Source organism: Lipotes vexillifer, unplaced genomic scaffold, assembly GCF_000442215.2.
Source record: "Lipotes vexillifer unplaced genomic scaffold, Lipotes_vexillifer_v1.1 scaffold500, whole genome shotgun sequence".
Classification (NCBI taxonomy): domain Eukaryota; kingdom Metazoa; phylum Chordata; class Mammalia; order Artiodactyla; family Lipotidae; genus Lipotes; species Lipotes vexillifer.
Window position 1 is genome coordinate 1904873 of NW_006778765.1, and position 17200 is coordinate 1922072.

The 17200-nt window shown below is 38.6% G+C and overlaps 1 protein-coding gene across 1 annotated transcript in view; it reads right to left on the reverse strand.

Annotated features, from left to right (window-relative positions):
* The window catches only part of PBRM1 (polybromo 1), a 98019-nt gene that overhangs the window by 65883 nt on the left and 14936 nt on the right, over positions 1–17200 (reverse strand). The window contains 6 exon segments of the mRNA XM_007451866.1: positions 424–637; positions 6872–6963; positions 7569–7664; positions 10933–11018; positions 14767–14865; positions 15877–15945. Coding sequence (XP_007451928.1) covers positions 424–637; positions 6872–6963; positions 7569–7664; positions 10933–11018; positions 14767–14865; positions 15877–15945 — 656 coding nt within the window.

Below are 17200 nucleotides of genomic sequence, written 5' to 3' on the forward strand. Positions count from 1 at the left end.
GAGCACAGGCTTTGGACGCGCAGGCTCAGCGGCCATGGCTCATGGGCCCAGCCGCTCCGCGGCATGTGGGATCTTCCCAGACCAGGGCACGAACCCGTGTCCCCTGCATCAGCAGGCAGACTCTCAACCACTGAGCCACCAGGGAAGCCCTGCATGACTTTTTAGAATTCATAATCTGACACAAAAATGCCTAGCTGGGTTATCTTTTATTTGCCTCTTGACTCTACTGCAGTACAAAGAACATCATTTGTAGTTAATCAAATTTATTTCTCACTTTTATATAGGAGTGATATTTAAGCACACTTTAGACGTGAAAAACATTTTTACCTTTATTATCTTTATCCATTTTAGAAAGGAAGATACATGTGCAGGTTCAATCACAAGAAAACAGATTTATACTGAGTAATGTAGAAGATACCTTACCTGATCTGTTGTAGTGATATGGGCATTTTAATTTGCTGATAATAATCAGGGTATTTTTTCTTTGAAGGCAAATGCAAAAAAGGTTCAGCTATTAGCTGCCCTTGGTTATTCCGACAGCTCCTAACTGTGTCGTAAAGCTGATAAAAAGGATTTGAAACATCCATAAATGAAGTAATGCTCTCTGCTTCCGACTCTCCTTCTTCATAACGTGCAGCTACAAAGACATAAAAGATATTTATAAGGGACAGCAGAAACTAACACAACATTGTAAAGCAATTATACTCCAAAAAAGATATTTATAAGGGGAAGAAACATTTTTTTAAGCTCGTTTAACAACCTTCCAGATTATGCTATGTATGTTTGAGAATACTGTTTTGTATGTTTGAGAATACTTGTTTTAAAAGAATAGTCTCTAGGCTTCATAAAGATGCTGTTAGCAATGCTTAGTAAAATTGTTATGTTTACTCAGAGAAATGTTACACAGAAACAGAATAGAATGTTACATGGTAAAAGTTATACCATCTTTCAAAGATTACAAAACAGTTTCTCTGCCATCTTCTGAGACTCCTTGCTTATGTGTGCTTGGACAAGAAAAGGAGCAAGTAGCCATTCTCAGATCTCAGAACTAAAGTGACAGCATGTAGCTTAGGATAGTATAAATGTAGACGGGGCTGATACTGACAGATGTGATTTAGCTTTAAGTCTCTTTGACTTTGCCCCACTGATCTATAGCATCCCTTAGGAATGATGTTTTTCTTTAATGAGAAAATTTACAGGTAGAAGCTAATCATAAGAACACCAAAACAAAACATGTAATCACTTCTACAGAAATACAAAATATATTGCTTACTTCTCTGAACTCTTAAACAGTATACAACGACCTGATTAAAATTTTTTCTTAAGGGATCAGGATAACCAAAATACTATGTGTTCCCATGTAAGTATGATAATCACTTATTAAGTACTTAGTTATTTATTAAGAGCTTGATAAGCACCACCCTCAGGTAATCCTAACATCACCACACAGAACAGGTATTGTCATTTCTTTTCCAAATGAGAAAACTCGGTATGAGGAGCTGATGACTGGCCAAAGTCAGCTAGCCTGCAGAGCAGTTGAGAAGGGATTTGGATTTAGTCATGGAGCTAGAAGGAAAGACAGAATTTGAAACTATGTAGTCTTTTCTGACTCCATTACCTCGAATCTTTTCATAAAGCTCTTGCACATCTTTTATTGAATTTAAAACACAGGTATATGTTTTATTGCTACTATAAACTGTATCTTTTTAAAAAATTACATTTTCTTTTTATGGCTGATTCCGGAAATGAAGATTTTTTTTTTTCTTTTCTCTCTTTTTTTTTGTGGCTGTGCTGGGTCTTCGTTGCTGCGCGCGGGCTTTTCTCTAGTAGCGGCGAGCTGGAGCTACTCTTCACTGCGATGCGCAGGCTTCTCATTGCGGTGGCTTCTCTTGTGGAGCAGGGCTCTAGGCGCGTGAGCTTCAGTTGCAGCACACGGGCTCAGTAGCTGCGGCACGCAGGCCCCAGAGCACATGGGCTTCAGTAGCTGTGGCGCGCAGGCTTAGTAGTTGTGTCGTGTGGGCTCTAGAGCACGCGGGCTAGGTAGTTGTGGCGCGCAGGCTCAGTAGTTGTGGCGCACAGGCTTAGTTGCCCTGCAGCCTGTGGGATCTTCCTGGACCAGGGATTGAACCCGCGTCCCCTACATTGGGAGACGGATTCTTAACCTCTGGACCACCAGGGAAGTCCGAAGTAGATTGTTGTATAATAATCTTACATCAGCATTTTACTATTCTTATTAATTCTAATAATTTATCTGTAGTATTTTTAAAATTTTTTATTTATTTATTATTTTTGGCTGTGTTGGGTCTTCGTTTCTGTGCGAGGGCTTTCTCTAGTTGCGGCGAGCGGCGGCCACTCTTCAGCACGGTGCACGGGCCTCTCACTGTCGCGGCCTCTCTTGTTGCGGAGCACAGGCTCCAGACGCGCAGGCTCAGTAGTTGTGGCTCACGAGTCTAGTTGCTCTGTGGCATGTGGGATCTTCCCAGACCAGGGCTCGAACCCGTGTCCCCTGCATTGGCAGGCAGATTCTCAACCACTGCACCACCAGTGAAGCCCCGTCTGTAGTTTAACTAGAAAACTCAAAAAATAATCTATCAACTGCAATCCTTATAAATCTTTCTTTTCTGATCCTTATAACTTCACTGTTATCAGTGTATGCTGGCTAGTACTTTGACCAAGAGGTAACAACATTCTTAACTTTGTTTCTTATGGTAGGGGGAATGCTACAAATACTTCTCCAATGAAAATGGACATGCCCTGTATCAAGTTAGGAAAGATCCCCTTCTACTCTTAGTTTGCTAAGCTTTTATCATGAATGGGAACTGAAGCATTAATCAAATGCATTTGCTAAGCCAATAGTACAGTTTTGCTCCTTTAATCTACCAATGTAGTGAATAATACTTTTTTCTAATGTTGAACTAACCTAGTATTCCTGGAATAAACCCAATTGTGTTACCACGTATTCTTTCATATATACTGCTAGATACAGTGTGTTTATATTTTGTTTTGTTTTGGTTTTATATCAGATTCAAAGAATGAATTGGGGAGCTCTTTTTTATTCACTGCTGGGGTTTATGTATAATTCTGTTCCTTGAATGTCTGGCCTGGTGCTTTCTATGCAGGAATATTTGTAAATATTAATTTAATTTCTTTAATGGTGATATAACTAATCAGCCTTTTTATTCTTGAATCAGTTTTTAGGCATTTATCATTTTCTAGGAATTTATCCATTTCATCTAAATTTTCAAATTTATTTGCATTATGCTGTTCTTACATTCTTTTTTTTATTCTCTGTATGCTCCCCCTTTCCCCTAATATTTTTTGTTTGTGCCTTCTGTTTCTTTCTTGATAATCTCACTACAGATTTACCTATTAACCGCTGTAACAGAAAAACTTGGACTTTATTGATCTTTTCCATTATAGATTTCCTTTCTAATGAATTAACTTCTGCTCTTTATCTTCTTTTTTCTAACATCTCTGCTCTTCTTATTATTTACTTAACGTTGGATGCTTATTAGTTCACTGACTTTCAGCTGCTTTTCTTTCTAAACAGAAGCAGTCAGACCTGTAAATTTCCTTCTGAAGTATCACTGTAACTGCACCTCCACTGTTTCGATATGTATTATTTTCATTGTTATTGTTCAGTTTCAAGTAATTAAACTTCTATTATAATTACTCCTTTTAAAAATTGTATCTTTGGGACTTCCCTGGTGGTCCAGTCGGTAAGACTCTTCCAATGCAGGGGCCCGGGTTCGACCCCTGGTCAGGGAACTAGCATGCATGCAGGCCACAACTAAGAGCCTGCATCCCACAACTAAGAGCCTGCATGCTGTAGCGAAAATCCGTGTGCTGCAACTAAGACCCAGAGCAGCCAAAATAAATAAATACATATTAAAAAAAATTAATATCTTTTCATTATTAGTGGCTATCATAGCTGCATTGTGCTCAGAAACATGGTCTGTATAATACCCGATCTTTCAAATTTGTTGAAATTTGTTTCATGGCTAAGTACATAGTCAATTTTTGTAATATTCCATGTGAACCAGGGAAGAACATGTATTCTCTAATTGTAGAATACTTGTCTGTTATAACCATCTTGTTGTGGTAGGCTGAATGATAGGTCCCCACATACAACCATGTCCTAATCCACAGAACCTGTGAATATTACCTTATATGGCAAAAGAAACTTTGCAGATATGATTGAGAGGAATTTTGAGTGTGGGAGATTATCCTGGATTAATCTCTGGGCACTAAACATAATCACAAGGGTCTTTACAAAAGGCAGGCAAGAAGGTCAAAGGAGGAAGGAGACGGGGTGACAGATGCAGACTGGAGTGCTGCGTCCTGAATGGAGAGGAAAGGGCCGTGGAATACAGGTAGCTCTAGAAACTGGAAAAGGCAAGGAAGTGTATTATCCCCTAAAGCCTCCAGAAGGAACACTAGCCTGCCAACAACCTGATTTTAGATTTCTGACATCCAGAACTGAAGAGAATAAATTTGTGTGGTCTTAAGCCAGTTAAGTTTGTGGTAATTTGTTTTGTTTTAGTAGCAATAGGGAACAAATACACTTGTGAGGAAGTGTATTCATGTCTTCTGCCTTCACTGTTTTGGCTGTTTATCTAGCTAGCAATTGAGAGAAGCAGGCTCCCACTCTAAGGGCAATGTTTTCACTTTCTCCAAGAAGTTCCATCTGTTTGTTTCATGTATTTTGAGCCCTTTTATAATTTATCTTCCTCATGCAATAAACCTTTTATATCATTATGAGGTGAATCCATTTTATCTTTGGAAATGCATTGTTTGAAAGTCCATTTTAAGAGAAGTCAATGTAACTACCCTTTGGTTATTATTTGCCAGGTATATCTTTTTCCATCCTTTGACATTCAACTTTCCAGTACACAGTTTTATATTGAAGATGTATCTCTTGTAACTAGCATATAACCTGATTTTTAAAATATACAATCTGGAACTGTCTTAACTGGAAAATTTAGGCCACTAACACTGATTTCTGATACAATTTTTGGAGTTGTTTCTCTCTATTTATCCCACTTTTTCTATGTTTCCTTTTGCCTTCTTGCCTTATTTTGTGTTGGTGGGAGAAGACTGCAAGCTTTATCTGTTTTTTCCTTTTCTATTGCTCACTTCATTCCTCTTCTTATAGTGACTGTGGATGGGTGCTCTTCTCCACCTCCTTCTCCACCCCCTTAGGGACATGCAGTGTGGTTTGCCTCTAAAACAAATCACCCCAAGAGGCCAGGCCACACTTTGAATTCTTATGCCTTCTTTCCATCAGCTCTTTCTTCTTGCTCCAAGATCATGAGTTATCCTTTCTTTGCTATTTTCACTGTACCTACCCCTAAGTTGTTTCCAGGAGCAGGAAGTAGAAAACCAAATATATTAAAACCTCAACTAAATTAAGGATAAACAGGTTCTGAATAACAGCCTGAAGAATCTACTACATACAAAGTTGGTTGGCATCTACTTTGTTTTCTTAATCCCTGAGGTTACTAAATTAAGAATCCTCTTATGACAAAGGTACTATTAGAAAAAAAAAAACAATAAATGCTTTTTAAGAATTTTGTAAGTGGTATAGTCTTCCTTCAATTTGTTATACTACTATAAGGTTAATGAAGTAACCAAATGTTAAAAGGAAACCTAGACATAACATGTGTGTCACTTTTACAGTTAGCACAAAACAAAGATAATGAAGAGATAAATTTTCTTTCAATTTTTGATAAGGCCCGATTTAAGTTAAAAAAAATTAATTCTGTAGATGAGTGTCAAAAAATTAAATTCATACTCCAGCAGTCTAGAGTAATTATGAAATTCTACAGACTTGGGACTTCCCTGGTGGCACAGTGGTTAAGAATCCACCTGCCAGTGCAGGGGACACGAGTTCGAGCCCTGGTCCAGGAAGATCTCACATGCCGTGGAGCAACTAAGCCCGTGCGCCACAACTACTGAGGCTACACTCTACAGCCTGCAAGCCACAACTACTGAGCCCCTGCACACCTAGAGCCCGTGCTCCACAAGAGAAGCCACCGCAATGAGAAGTCCAAGCACAGCAATGAAGAGTAGCCCCCGCTCGCCACAACTAGAGAAAGCCCACACACAGCAACAAAGACCCAATGCAGCCAAAAATAAATAAATAAATAAATAAATTTATTTTTTTAAAAAAAGGAAATTCCATAGACTTAGTAGAAAATAAGACATAGCTAGAAAAATCTCTTGTGTCACACCTGATTATAAAATCAAAAGAGTAATTTCATAAAATGAATTGTATATCTACATATAAAAAATATTTACAGTAAAATAAAAAAATATTATATCACGCTTAGGAGAAAGACAATGGAATCAAATATACCTCTACAGCTGTTCTTTATTACTATTTTACGAACCTGTGTACTTCTACACAGATTCCTAGTGCCCAATGCCCTTTGTTTCACTTGTTTAAATGAGAATGCTGCTCTGATCATAATTTACAGCTATCTTTAAATCATAAGCTCTAGGTGAGAAAAAATTATAGTCTACTGAAAATATAAGCCTGGAAATCTAAGATGATGTGAATGTCTCCCTGGGATTTCCTGATGGTGTCACTAGCACTCACTATCATCATAGGTTTGAAACCAGAATCTGCTAAGGCTATCAAACTAATTGATTTTGCACAAGTATTTATTTACTTTGATACATGCTTTAACACGAAATAAAGTAGTAATAAGCTCTCGATAAGTTTGCCAACCAAGAGTGCAATTAAAATGTAACAAAACAGGTATGTACTCCAAAAACAAACGCCCAGCCAGACCAAAATAACTATAATTTTCCTTAACCAGAAGGATCCACTGAGACGCCACTTAACTAGTCACAACTTAATGCCTACCAGCTAAAGCAGCATCCTCTTCACTTTCTGAGCCATACTGAAGTGCCATGGTAATTGCTGATAAACGACCCCCTTGGACTGCTCGTTTATTACTACAAAGAAAAACAAGCAATTAGAAGGCAGGGAAAGATGTTATAATCATTTGGCTACTTTATAGGAAGTAGGAACTGTTAACAAGGCATTCACATCAAAGAAAGAGTTTCTATTCAACTGCTTCCTCAATTTTTATATTCCCCACAATCAATCTTAACCAAGATGACTAATTTTTTTCTCTTAGAAAAGAGGGAGTGGTGGTAGAAAGCCTAAAGCAGGCTACTTGCAATTTGTTTTTTACTTAAATGCAGCACTACTCCTTTTTTAATGAAAAATATTCATTCATAATTGCTGGTTAATTCTAAATATGCTCAGATTTTACAATGAAAACAAATTCTATTATGAACACAAAATCTTTCAGCATTTTACCTCACGTTTTACTGGTAATATTAAACTATACCTGACAAACAACTTCTGCTTAAGTGTTTTCTCAGAGGTGAGGTCAGGCCTACTGTATCTTTTAAGTGATATATCTGACAACAAATTCTCATAATAACCCAACTACACCCAAAAATATTACTTCAAGATAGTCATCAAGAAAATGCTAGCATGCTTATCCTCCTAAACATGGGTCAGCTCTCAGACTAAACACACTCTCTCTCACCGGTAGTACTTGTTAGTGGGATTTCTCTCTTCACCAAGGCTGCCTTTACTGTGCGAAGGACCTGTCAGCCTGGCTGCAGCCAAATTTGATGGGGTCCTATCCAGAGACAAGGTTAAAAAAAAACTCAGAAAACTGACAGCTGAAATAAGAATGCCGAATAACAAAAAGGAAACAACCATTTTCTTTTTCTTTTCTTAAAAAGAAACACTCAGGGACTTCCCTGGTGGTCCAGTGGTTAATACTTCACGCTTCCACTGCAGGGACCCCGGGTTCCAACCCTGGTCAGCGAACTAAGATGCCACATGCCACACGGCGTGGCAGAAAAAACAAACAAAACAACACAAATATTTCTGAGTCTCTACTGTGCAGGAGGCTTTGCTCCAAAATCTGGGACTCTGTGGAAAAGGATAAACCAGGGCTGATCCCAGACAGCTTATGGTCACCACAGTGACCATAGGATTTAGTAACACAGCAAATGTCTGGGTGAGAAGAGAGCTTCAAAAGTAGCCAATTAATCTTTCCATTTCAGGTAGGAGGAAATGGAATCCCAGAAGTAAAAGACTTGTTCAAAGTCACAGTCCTAGCACAAGGTAAGCTAGGGTGAGACTTCAGATCTGCTGATACCTGGCTAAACATTCTTATTGCAAATATAAATATATACTACTATACATCATATACAAATGTAATATTACAGGCATACATTGTTTTATCTCGCTTTGCTTTATTAAACTTCGCAGATACTGCATTTTTTTTACAAATTAAAGGTTTGTGGCAACTCTGAATCAAGCAAGTCTTTCAGCACCATTTTTACAACAGCATTTGCTCACTTCGCATCTCTGTGTCACATTTTGGTAATTCTTGCAATATCTCAAACCTTTCCATTATTATTATATTTGTTGTGGTGATCTGTGATCAGTGATCTCTGTTGTTATTATTGTAATTATTTGGGGGTACCATGAACCACACCCATATGAGACAGCAAACTTAATAAACGTTGTGTGTGTTCTGACTGCTCCACCAACCAGCTATTCCCTCGTCTTTCTCCCTCTCCTCAAGCCTCCCTATTTCCTGGGACACAACAATGCTGAAATTAGGCCAATTAATAACCCTACACTGGCCTCTAAGCATTCAAGGGAAAGTAAGAGTTGCATGTTTCTCGGTTTCAATCAAAAGCTACAAATGATTAAGCTCAGTGAGGAAGGCATGCCGAAAGTTGAGACAGGCTGGAAACTAGGCCTCTTGCACCAGTTAGCCAAGTTACGAAAGCAAAGGAAAAGTTCTTGAAGGAAATTAAAAGTGCTACTCCAGTGAACACAGGAATGATAACACAGTAAAACAGCCTTATTGCTGATATGAAGAAACTGTTAGATAGAAGGTCAAACCATCTACAACATTCCCTTAAGCCTATGCCTAATCCAGAGCAAGGCCCTAACTCTCTTCAATTTTATGAAGGCTGAGAGAGGTGAGGAAGCTGCAGAATCAAAGTCTGAAGCTAGCAAAGTTTGGTTCATGAGGTTTAAGGAAAGAAGTCATCTCTATAAAAGTGCAAGGTGAAGCAGCAAGTACTGATATAGAAGCTGCAGCAAGTTATCCAGAAGATTTAGCTAAGATTATCAATAAAAGTAGCTGTAACTAAACAACAGATTTTCAGTGTAGACGAAACATACTTATCATGGAAGAAGATGCCATCCAAGGCTTTCACACCTAGAGAGGAGAAGTCAATGTCTGGTTTCAAAGTTTCAAAGGACAGGCTGACTCTCTTTTTAGGGCTAATGTAGCTGATGACTTTAAGCTGAAGCCAGTGCTCATTTACTATTCTGAAAAATCCTAGGGCCCTTAAGAATTATGCTAAATCTACTTTGCCTGTGCTCAACAAATGGAACAGCAAAGCCTGGATGACAGCACATCTGTTTACAACATGGTTTACTGAATATTTTAAGCCTGCTGTTGAGACCTACTGCTCAGAAAGAAAGATCTGGAAAATAGTACTGCTCACTGAAAATGTACCCGGTCACCCAAGAGCTCTAATGGAGATACACGAGATTTGTGTTGTTTTCATGTCTGCTGACACAACATCCATTCTGTAGCTCGTGGACCAAGGAGTAATTTCAACTTTCAAGTCTTATTATTTAAGAAATACATTTCGTAAGGCTACAGCTACCACAGACAGTGATTCCTCTGATGGATCTGGGCAAATTCAATTGAAAACTTTCCGGAAAGGATTCATTTATTCGAGATGCCATTAAGTACATTTGTGATTCATGGAAAGAACATGAACATTAACAGAAGTTTAGAAGAAGTGGGTTCCAACCCTCATGGGTGACTTTGAGGGGTTTAAGAATTTAAACTACAGATGGGGTGGAAACAGCAAGAGAACTAGAATTAGAAATAGAGCCTGAAGATGTGACTGAACTGCTACAATCTCATGATAAAACTTCAACAGTTGAGGACATTGCTTCGTATGGATGAGTAGAGAAAGTAGTTTCTTTAGACGGAATCTACTCCTGGTGAAGATGCTACGAAGATTGTTGAAACAAAGGATTTAGAATATTACATAAACTTAGCTGATAAAGCAGCGTCAGGATTTGAGAGGACTGACTCCAATTTTGAAAGAAGTTCTGTGGGTAAAATGCCATCAAACAGCATCGCATGCTACAGAGAAATCATTAGTGAAAAGAAGAGAGAACTGATGGGGCAAACGACACAGCTGTCTTGTTTTAGGAAACCGCCACGGCCACCCCAGCCTTCAGCAACCACCACCCTGACCAGCCAGCAGCATCAACAGAGGCAAGACCCTCCACCAGCACAAAGACTACAACTTGCTGAAGGCTCAGATGATGGTTAGCATTTTTAAGCAATAAAGTGTTTTTAAATTAAGGCATATACACTGTTTTTTTAGACCTAATGCTACTGCACATTTAACTACAGTATATTGTGCATATAACTTTTATATGCACTGGGAAACCAAAAAATTGTGTGACTCACTTTAGTGTGATATTCACTTTATTGCAGTAGTCTGGAAATGAACCTGCAGTATCTCCAAGGTATGCCTGTATATATATTTATATAGTACACGTTATATCTTTAATATACGTTACACACAATATGATATACAATATATATATATTTGTATAAGGCGACAGAAGTATATAGCAGTGTTAAGTCTTAAAAATTGTTTCTTTTTAAATAAAGCCCTTCAGCTGCAATGAAGGGACTGGGTAAGAGTTAACACTACACTCTTCAAAATCACATTATCAACTGTAAATATAATCTTGAAATGCAACATGCATCTTATTTTCCACTATACTGAGAAAATTTGGCAAATAATAAAGGTACAAGGATTTTAGACATTTTTTTAACCTACCTCATTCGAAGGCTTGACTTAGTCATTTCATGATGTTCAATTTCTGCCTTTTTCATATAAAATATTTTCTTAATAGAATTTGCATCCTGTTAAGATAAAATTACTTGGCTTAGAAAAAGTATAGAGAAAACGGGCAAGTTTAAAATGCCCGCAATCATGTACTGGACACTTTCTACGGCACTCCTTCCATCTGGAGTAGATTTCCATTCAATATCCAGAAAGCTGCATCCTCTAACCTTTCCACAAGCCTCCAAAACATCTCCATAATTAAATACAAGTTGAAAAGTCACCTAGCTCTTTCACAATTATTCAGGTAAGAGACAAACACCTAATGCTGAACAGGGAAAAACAGGGGTGAAAATACAATGAACTCTACCTGTGTACACTAACCTTAAAACTAAAACAAAGGTCCACTTCTAAGATTAAAGATTAGGCATGTAAATTTAGGATGAATATACTTGCTTAAATTAACAGCATATATCAAATCCAAGTTTCCCTTCTCTCCAAAATTTAGTTTAGGAAAATTAATCAGACCAAGAAGTAAAATTCTTAACTGTATCAACAAACAATTAGTACTACACTATTAAAATGTCCTATCAAGGATTAAGAATACGAGGATTTCATTCCTGATTTCCACTCAAAGTTTCTTAAAAAGATGCAAGATAAAAGTTAAAATTAAATACCAAAAGAAACTGAATCAGCATTCTGTAAATCTAAATGATTTTACTCCCAAAAGATTTTCTGACCATCCTCTGCTAAGTTCCCAATGATATATCAATTGCAGAAATTTCTACAAGCAACTGTCATTACAGTTCATTATGTAGAAGGACTACAAAACTTCCAGGAGAGAACTGCAAAGCAATGAAATAGTCATTTTACTTTGTGTACTATACTACATAGATTGATTTTTATATCAGTGAGGTTTAAATGCAGGGACTACATCAATATTTAACTACAAAGTGGATCAAAAATAAACCTTGTCTGGCACAGATGAATGGATTAGAACCAAGAATCCAGAAATAAACCCATACATCTAGAGTCAACTGATTTTCAACAGGGTTGCCAAGACAATTCAATGGGGAAAGAATAGTCTTTTCAACATAAGGCGCTGGGACAAATGAATACTCCATGGCAAAGGAATGTGGACTCCTACCTCACGCCTACCTCATGTATATAAAAATTAATTCAAAATGGCTCAAAGATCTAAATGTAAGAGCTAAACTATAAAATTCTTAGAAGAAAACGTAGGTGTAAATCTTTGCAGCCTTGGATTAGGTAATGGGTTCTTAGATAAGACACTAAAAGAACAAGCAACCTAAGAACAAGCAACCTAAGAAAAAACAGACAAACTGGACTGAACCAAAATTAAATACTTTATTAAAATTAAAGACTTTTTTTTTTTTTTTGCAGCACCACTCAGCATGAGGGATCTTAGAGTTTCCCGACCAGGGATGAAACCCGTGCCCTCTGCAGTGGAGGCACAGTGTCCTAACCACTGGACTGCCAGGGAATTCCCAAAATTAAAAACTTTTGTGCAGCAAAGGATACTATCATGAAAATGAAAAGACAATCCATAGAATGGGAGAAAATACTTGTAAATCATATGTCCGGTCTAATGTCCAGACTATGTAAAGCACTCTAACAACTCAACTTTTTATTAAAAGACAGATGACCCAATTAACAATGGGTTGGAGATCTGAACAGACTTTTTTTTTTTAAAGAAGACATATGAATGGCCAATATGCACATGAAAAGATACTCAGCATCACTAATCATTAGAAAATGCTAATCAGGGAGCTCCCTGGTGGCCTACTGGTTAGGATTCCGGGCTTTTACTGCCATGGCCTGAGTTCAATCCCTGGTGGGGGAACTGAGGTCACACAAGCTGCATGGCACGGCCAAAAAAAAAAAAAAAAAAAATGCTAATCAAAACCATAATGAGGGGGCTTCCCTGGTGGTGCAGTGGTTGAGAGTCCGCCTGCTGATGCAGGGGACACGGGTTCGTGCCCTGGTCCAGGAGGATCCCACATGCCGTGGAGCAGCTGGGCCCGTGAGCCATGGCCGCTGAGCCTGTGCAACTGGAGCCTGTGCTCCGCAACAGGAGAGGCCACAACAGTGAGAGGCCTGCGTACCACAAAACAACAACAACAACAAAACCCATGATGAGATAGTACTTCATACCCACTAGAACGGCTATAATAAAAACAAAACCAAAAATAGAAACAAGCATTGGTGAGGATGTAGAGAAATTACACTTGCACATTGCTAGTGGAAATGTTGGTGCAGTGGCTTGAAAAACAATTTGGTGGGGACTTCCCTGGTGGCACAGTGGTTAAGGATCCGCCTGCCAATGCAGGGGACACGGGTTTGAGCCCTGGTCTGGGAAGATCCCACATGCCGCGGAGCAACTAAGCCCATGCGCCACAACTACTGAGCCTGTGCTCTAGACCCTGTGAGCCACAACTACTGAGCCCACGCACCCTAGAGTCCACGTGCCGCAACTACTGAGCCTGTGTGCCTCAACTACTGAAGCCCACGTGCCTAGAGCCCATGCTCCACAACAAGAGAAGCCCGCACACTGCAATGAAGAGTAGCCCCCACTTGCCACAACTGGAGAAAGCCTGAGTGCAGCAACGAAGACCCAACGCAGCCAAAACAAAACAGAAAAACAAAAACACAACAATTTGGTGGTTCCTCAAAAAAATTAAAAATATAGTTACCATGTGGCCCAGCAATTCCATTCCCAGGTATGTATTCAAGAAAAATAAAAATATATGTCTGCATAAAAACTTATACATGGGGCTTCCCTAGTGGCGCACTGGTGGAGAATCCGCCTGCTAATGCAGGGGACACGGGTTCAAGCCCTGGTCCAGGAAGATCCCACATGCCGCGGAGCAACTAAGCCCATGCGCCACAACCACTGAGCCTGTGCTCTAGAGCCCGCGAGCCACAACTACTGAAGCCCGCGTGCCTAGAGCCCGTGCTCCGCAACAAGAGAAGCCACCACAATGAGAAGCCCACACACCACAACGAAGAGTAGCCCCTGCTCGCCACAATTAGAGAAAGCCCATGCGCAGCAACAAAGACCCAACACAGCCAAAAATAAATAAATTTATTAAAAAAAAAACAACTTATACATGAATGCTCATAGCAGCATTATTTATAATAGCCCAAAAGTGGAAGCAACCCAATGCCTAGCAACTGATGAACGGGTAAATGAAACATGATATATACATTTAATTGAATACTATTTGGGAATAAAAAGAAATACATACTACAAAATGAATACCTTGAAAACATGATGCTAAGTGAAAGAAGCCAGTCACAAAGGACCACAAATTGAACAATTCCATTTATATGAAATGTTGAGAATAGGCAAATTCACAGAGACAGAAAGTAGACTGGTGGTTGCCTAGGGTTAGGGAGGTTAGGAGGAAATGGAGAGTGACTGCTAATTCATTGTGGTGATGGCTATACAACTTGGTGAATATACTAAAAGCCATTAAATTATACACTTTGGGTAAAATGTACAGTATGTGAACTTTGTCTCAATAAAGTTGTTATATAAAAATATTGGTCTCAGGCTTTCCTGGTGGCGCGGTGGTTGAGAGTCCGCCTGCCGATGCAGGGGACACGGGTCCGTGCCCCAGTCCGGGAAGATCCCACATGTCATGGAGCGGCTGGGCCCGTGAGCCATGGCCGCTGAGCCTGCGCGTCTGGAGCCTGTGCTCCGCAACGGGAGAGGCCACAGCAGTGAGAGGCCCGCATACCGCAAAAAAAACAAAAACATTGGTCTCTACTCTTATCAATGAAAGCAACAACAAAAAAACTGACCTTGAATACTTGAGAACCAGGCTCATTATAAGTTTTGGCATTTTTTGCTAGGAGATCTATATCTTTGGCCATTGCATGAACACTCTTGTAGCTTCCATTCTATAGTAAACAACAAAATATAGCAGTTCCTCTTAAGCAACATGACCTTTAAAAAAAAAACTCTACGTAATTTTAAACTGGCACCATATTCTAAGACTTCATTGGAAAGTACACGTGTGAACAATATATAAAGTCATCTTCTCTTTTATAAACTATTACTAAGGTCCACTTACAAAACAGTTTTTGAGATAGGTAACAAAACCAGAGCTACACTATTCTCATAAAAACAACTTATATTTTTTAAGAAATCAAAAAAGGTAAAAGTTGTTTTATTTAGCAAACATATAGTGTTTACTGTGCCAACCACTGTTCTAAATGCTTCATGAATACTAATTCATTAAAGAGTATAGACTTTGGAGCCAGACTGTCTGGATTCAAATCCTAACTTTTCTCATTAGTTGATGACTCAGGCAAGTGACTTACCATCTCTGTGCTTCAGTTTTCTTATCTTTAAAATGGGAATAATAACAGTATCTACCTCATAGAGGTGCTATAAGAATTAATTAGCTAACACATAGGAAATTATATCTAGGTGAGTGTTACTTGCTGCTATTACTGCTGAAGACACAGGGAGGGGGGCACTCAAAGAGAACAAAGTCTCTATTTTCACTAACCTTACGCTCTCAATGTCTGTTGTAGGTAACTTTTACTCTGAGATATACTAAAACTATTTGGAAGCAAATAAAAATAAACAACAAAGATCTTGGTGCCAATGTACCTTTCACAATCAGAAATGGCGATGACCAATGCACTTTAATTTTTGTCCTAAGGTCAAGATTTACTATGCCAATGAAAATTTTCCTTTCCTTCCTACAGAAAGAAATGCAAAAGGGACGCGGTGTTTACTCCTCCAACGCTATACTCAGTAACATCTCTAATTTGTTTACATTATATTGCTAGTAACTCCTTACAGAGATACCTGCTTCTCTGTTTTTCTAAAAGGCCTTAAAAAATGACCACAGGCCAATCTGCCCTAAATGATGTTATTTTTACATATGGTCACCTTCATACCTGTATCCTCTGGGCAATGGTCTTGAGGTCTATAGGCTCCTTAATTATTGCATAATAGTCTGGATATTGCTGGAAGACAAAACCCAAGCATGCTTAATAAGTAAAAGTATCCAGGTAATGAGAAAACAAGGAAGTATACTGACTATCTGTTAATCAATTGAGCAGCTTTGGTGAGATTAAGGCTAAAGACACAGTTATACAGCATATTGTTTGTTATATGTGAAGCAGAAAGCATTTGATTTTTACAAGCTTCATGAGATACCCAACAGCATGTTGTAGGACTTTACAGTTAGTATTTGGTAATTATCATTATATAACTAATACACCACAATTTAATGTTTTTAAATTTTCTAAATTCACAGATCACACCATTTTAAATTTAAGATCCCAAGATATCTATGCCAGGAAATGAAGCAAATGAACGTTTTTGAAGGGCTTATTATAAGCTCTTTTAATTTAGCAATCTAAATAGCACAATTATATCCTATTTCATATAAAATACTAAGGACCTACAAGAAGTCAGGTTGCAAGATTTGTTAGCTTCATGTCTAACTTAATGCTTCTACTTATCTCAGTCAAAATAATTTTTTTCAAAATAAAACACATTTTCAATGAAAATACATTAAAGAATCAAAGCAAAATTATAAACAATTTCTGATTTCTTATCAAACATTAGCTCAACAAAAGAAAAAGAGTTAAACATGTTAGAAGAATATACTCGAAGGGTTTCACAAAGCCTGGAGTTCATTCACTGCCCTGAGTCTTTCCTACAGGTTTTATTCCTTGGAGAAAATAATTGAAGTCAACCAAAAATCAAAAGTTGGTCTCTTCAGTGGGGGACAAGTGTCGAGGAAAGTCAGACTGCGCTCTCCAGGCTCTTCCTACCTGTTCAAATCCTTGGAGCCCAAAAAACAAAAACAACAACAATGAGAGACCACAGTGTTCACTCAATTACTGGACTAAAGGGATGATCTCATTTCATCTGATCCCTCAGCTTACCCCTCTCTATTTTCTTAACCCTACTCCTTTCCTTCCTTAGATCAAACCCCTTGCCTGCCCCTTCTCTTCAACAATTCTACTTCTGAGAAACAATTCAGAAGACAAATTATGGCAGAGACGTCCAGGCTAGAGTACAGCATAAACCAAGTTGTTGGCCCAGGTATTCCCAATCTACCTCTCCCACTTAGCCAGTCTCACTCAGGAAAGATTTATAAAGGAAAGGAAAGGAAAGGAAAGACCTTCCAAGTCTCAGTCCTTGTTGTCTTTCAAACTGTCACACCCCAAGGGACCAATGGGAATCTGCTTTCCCATATCAATTCCTGCT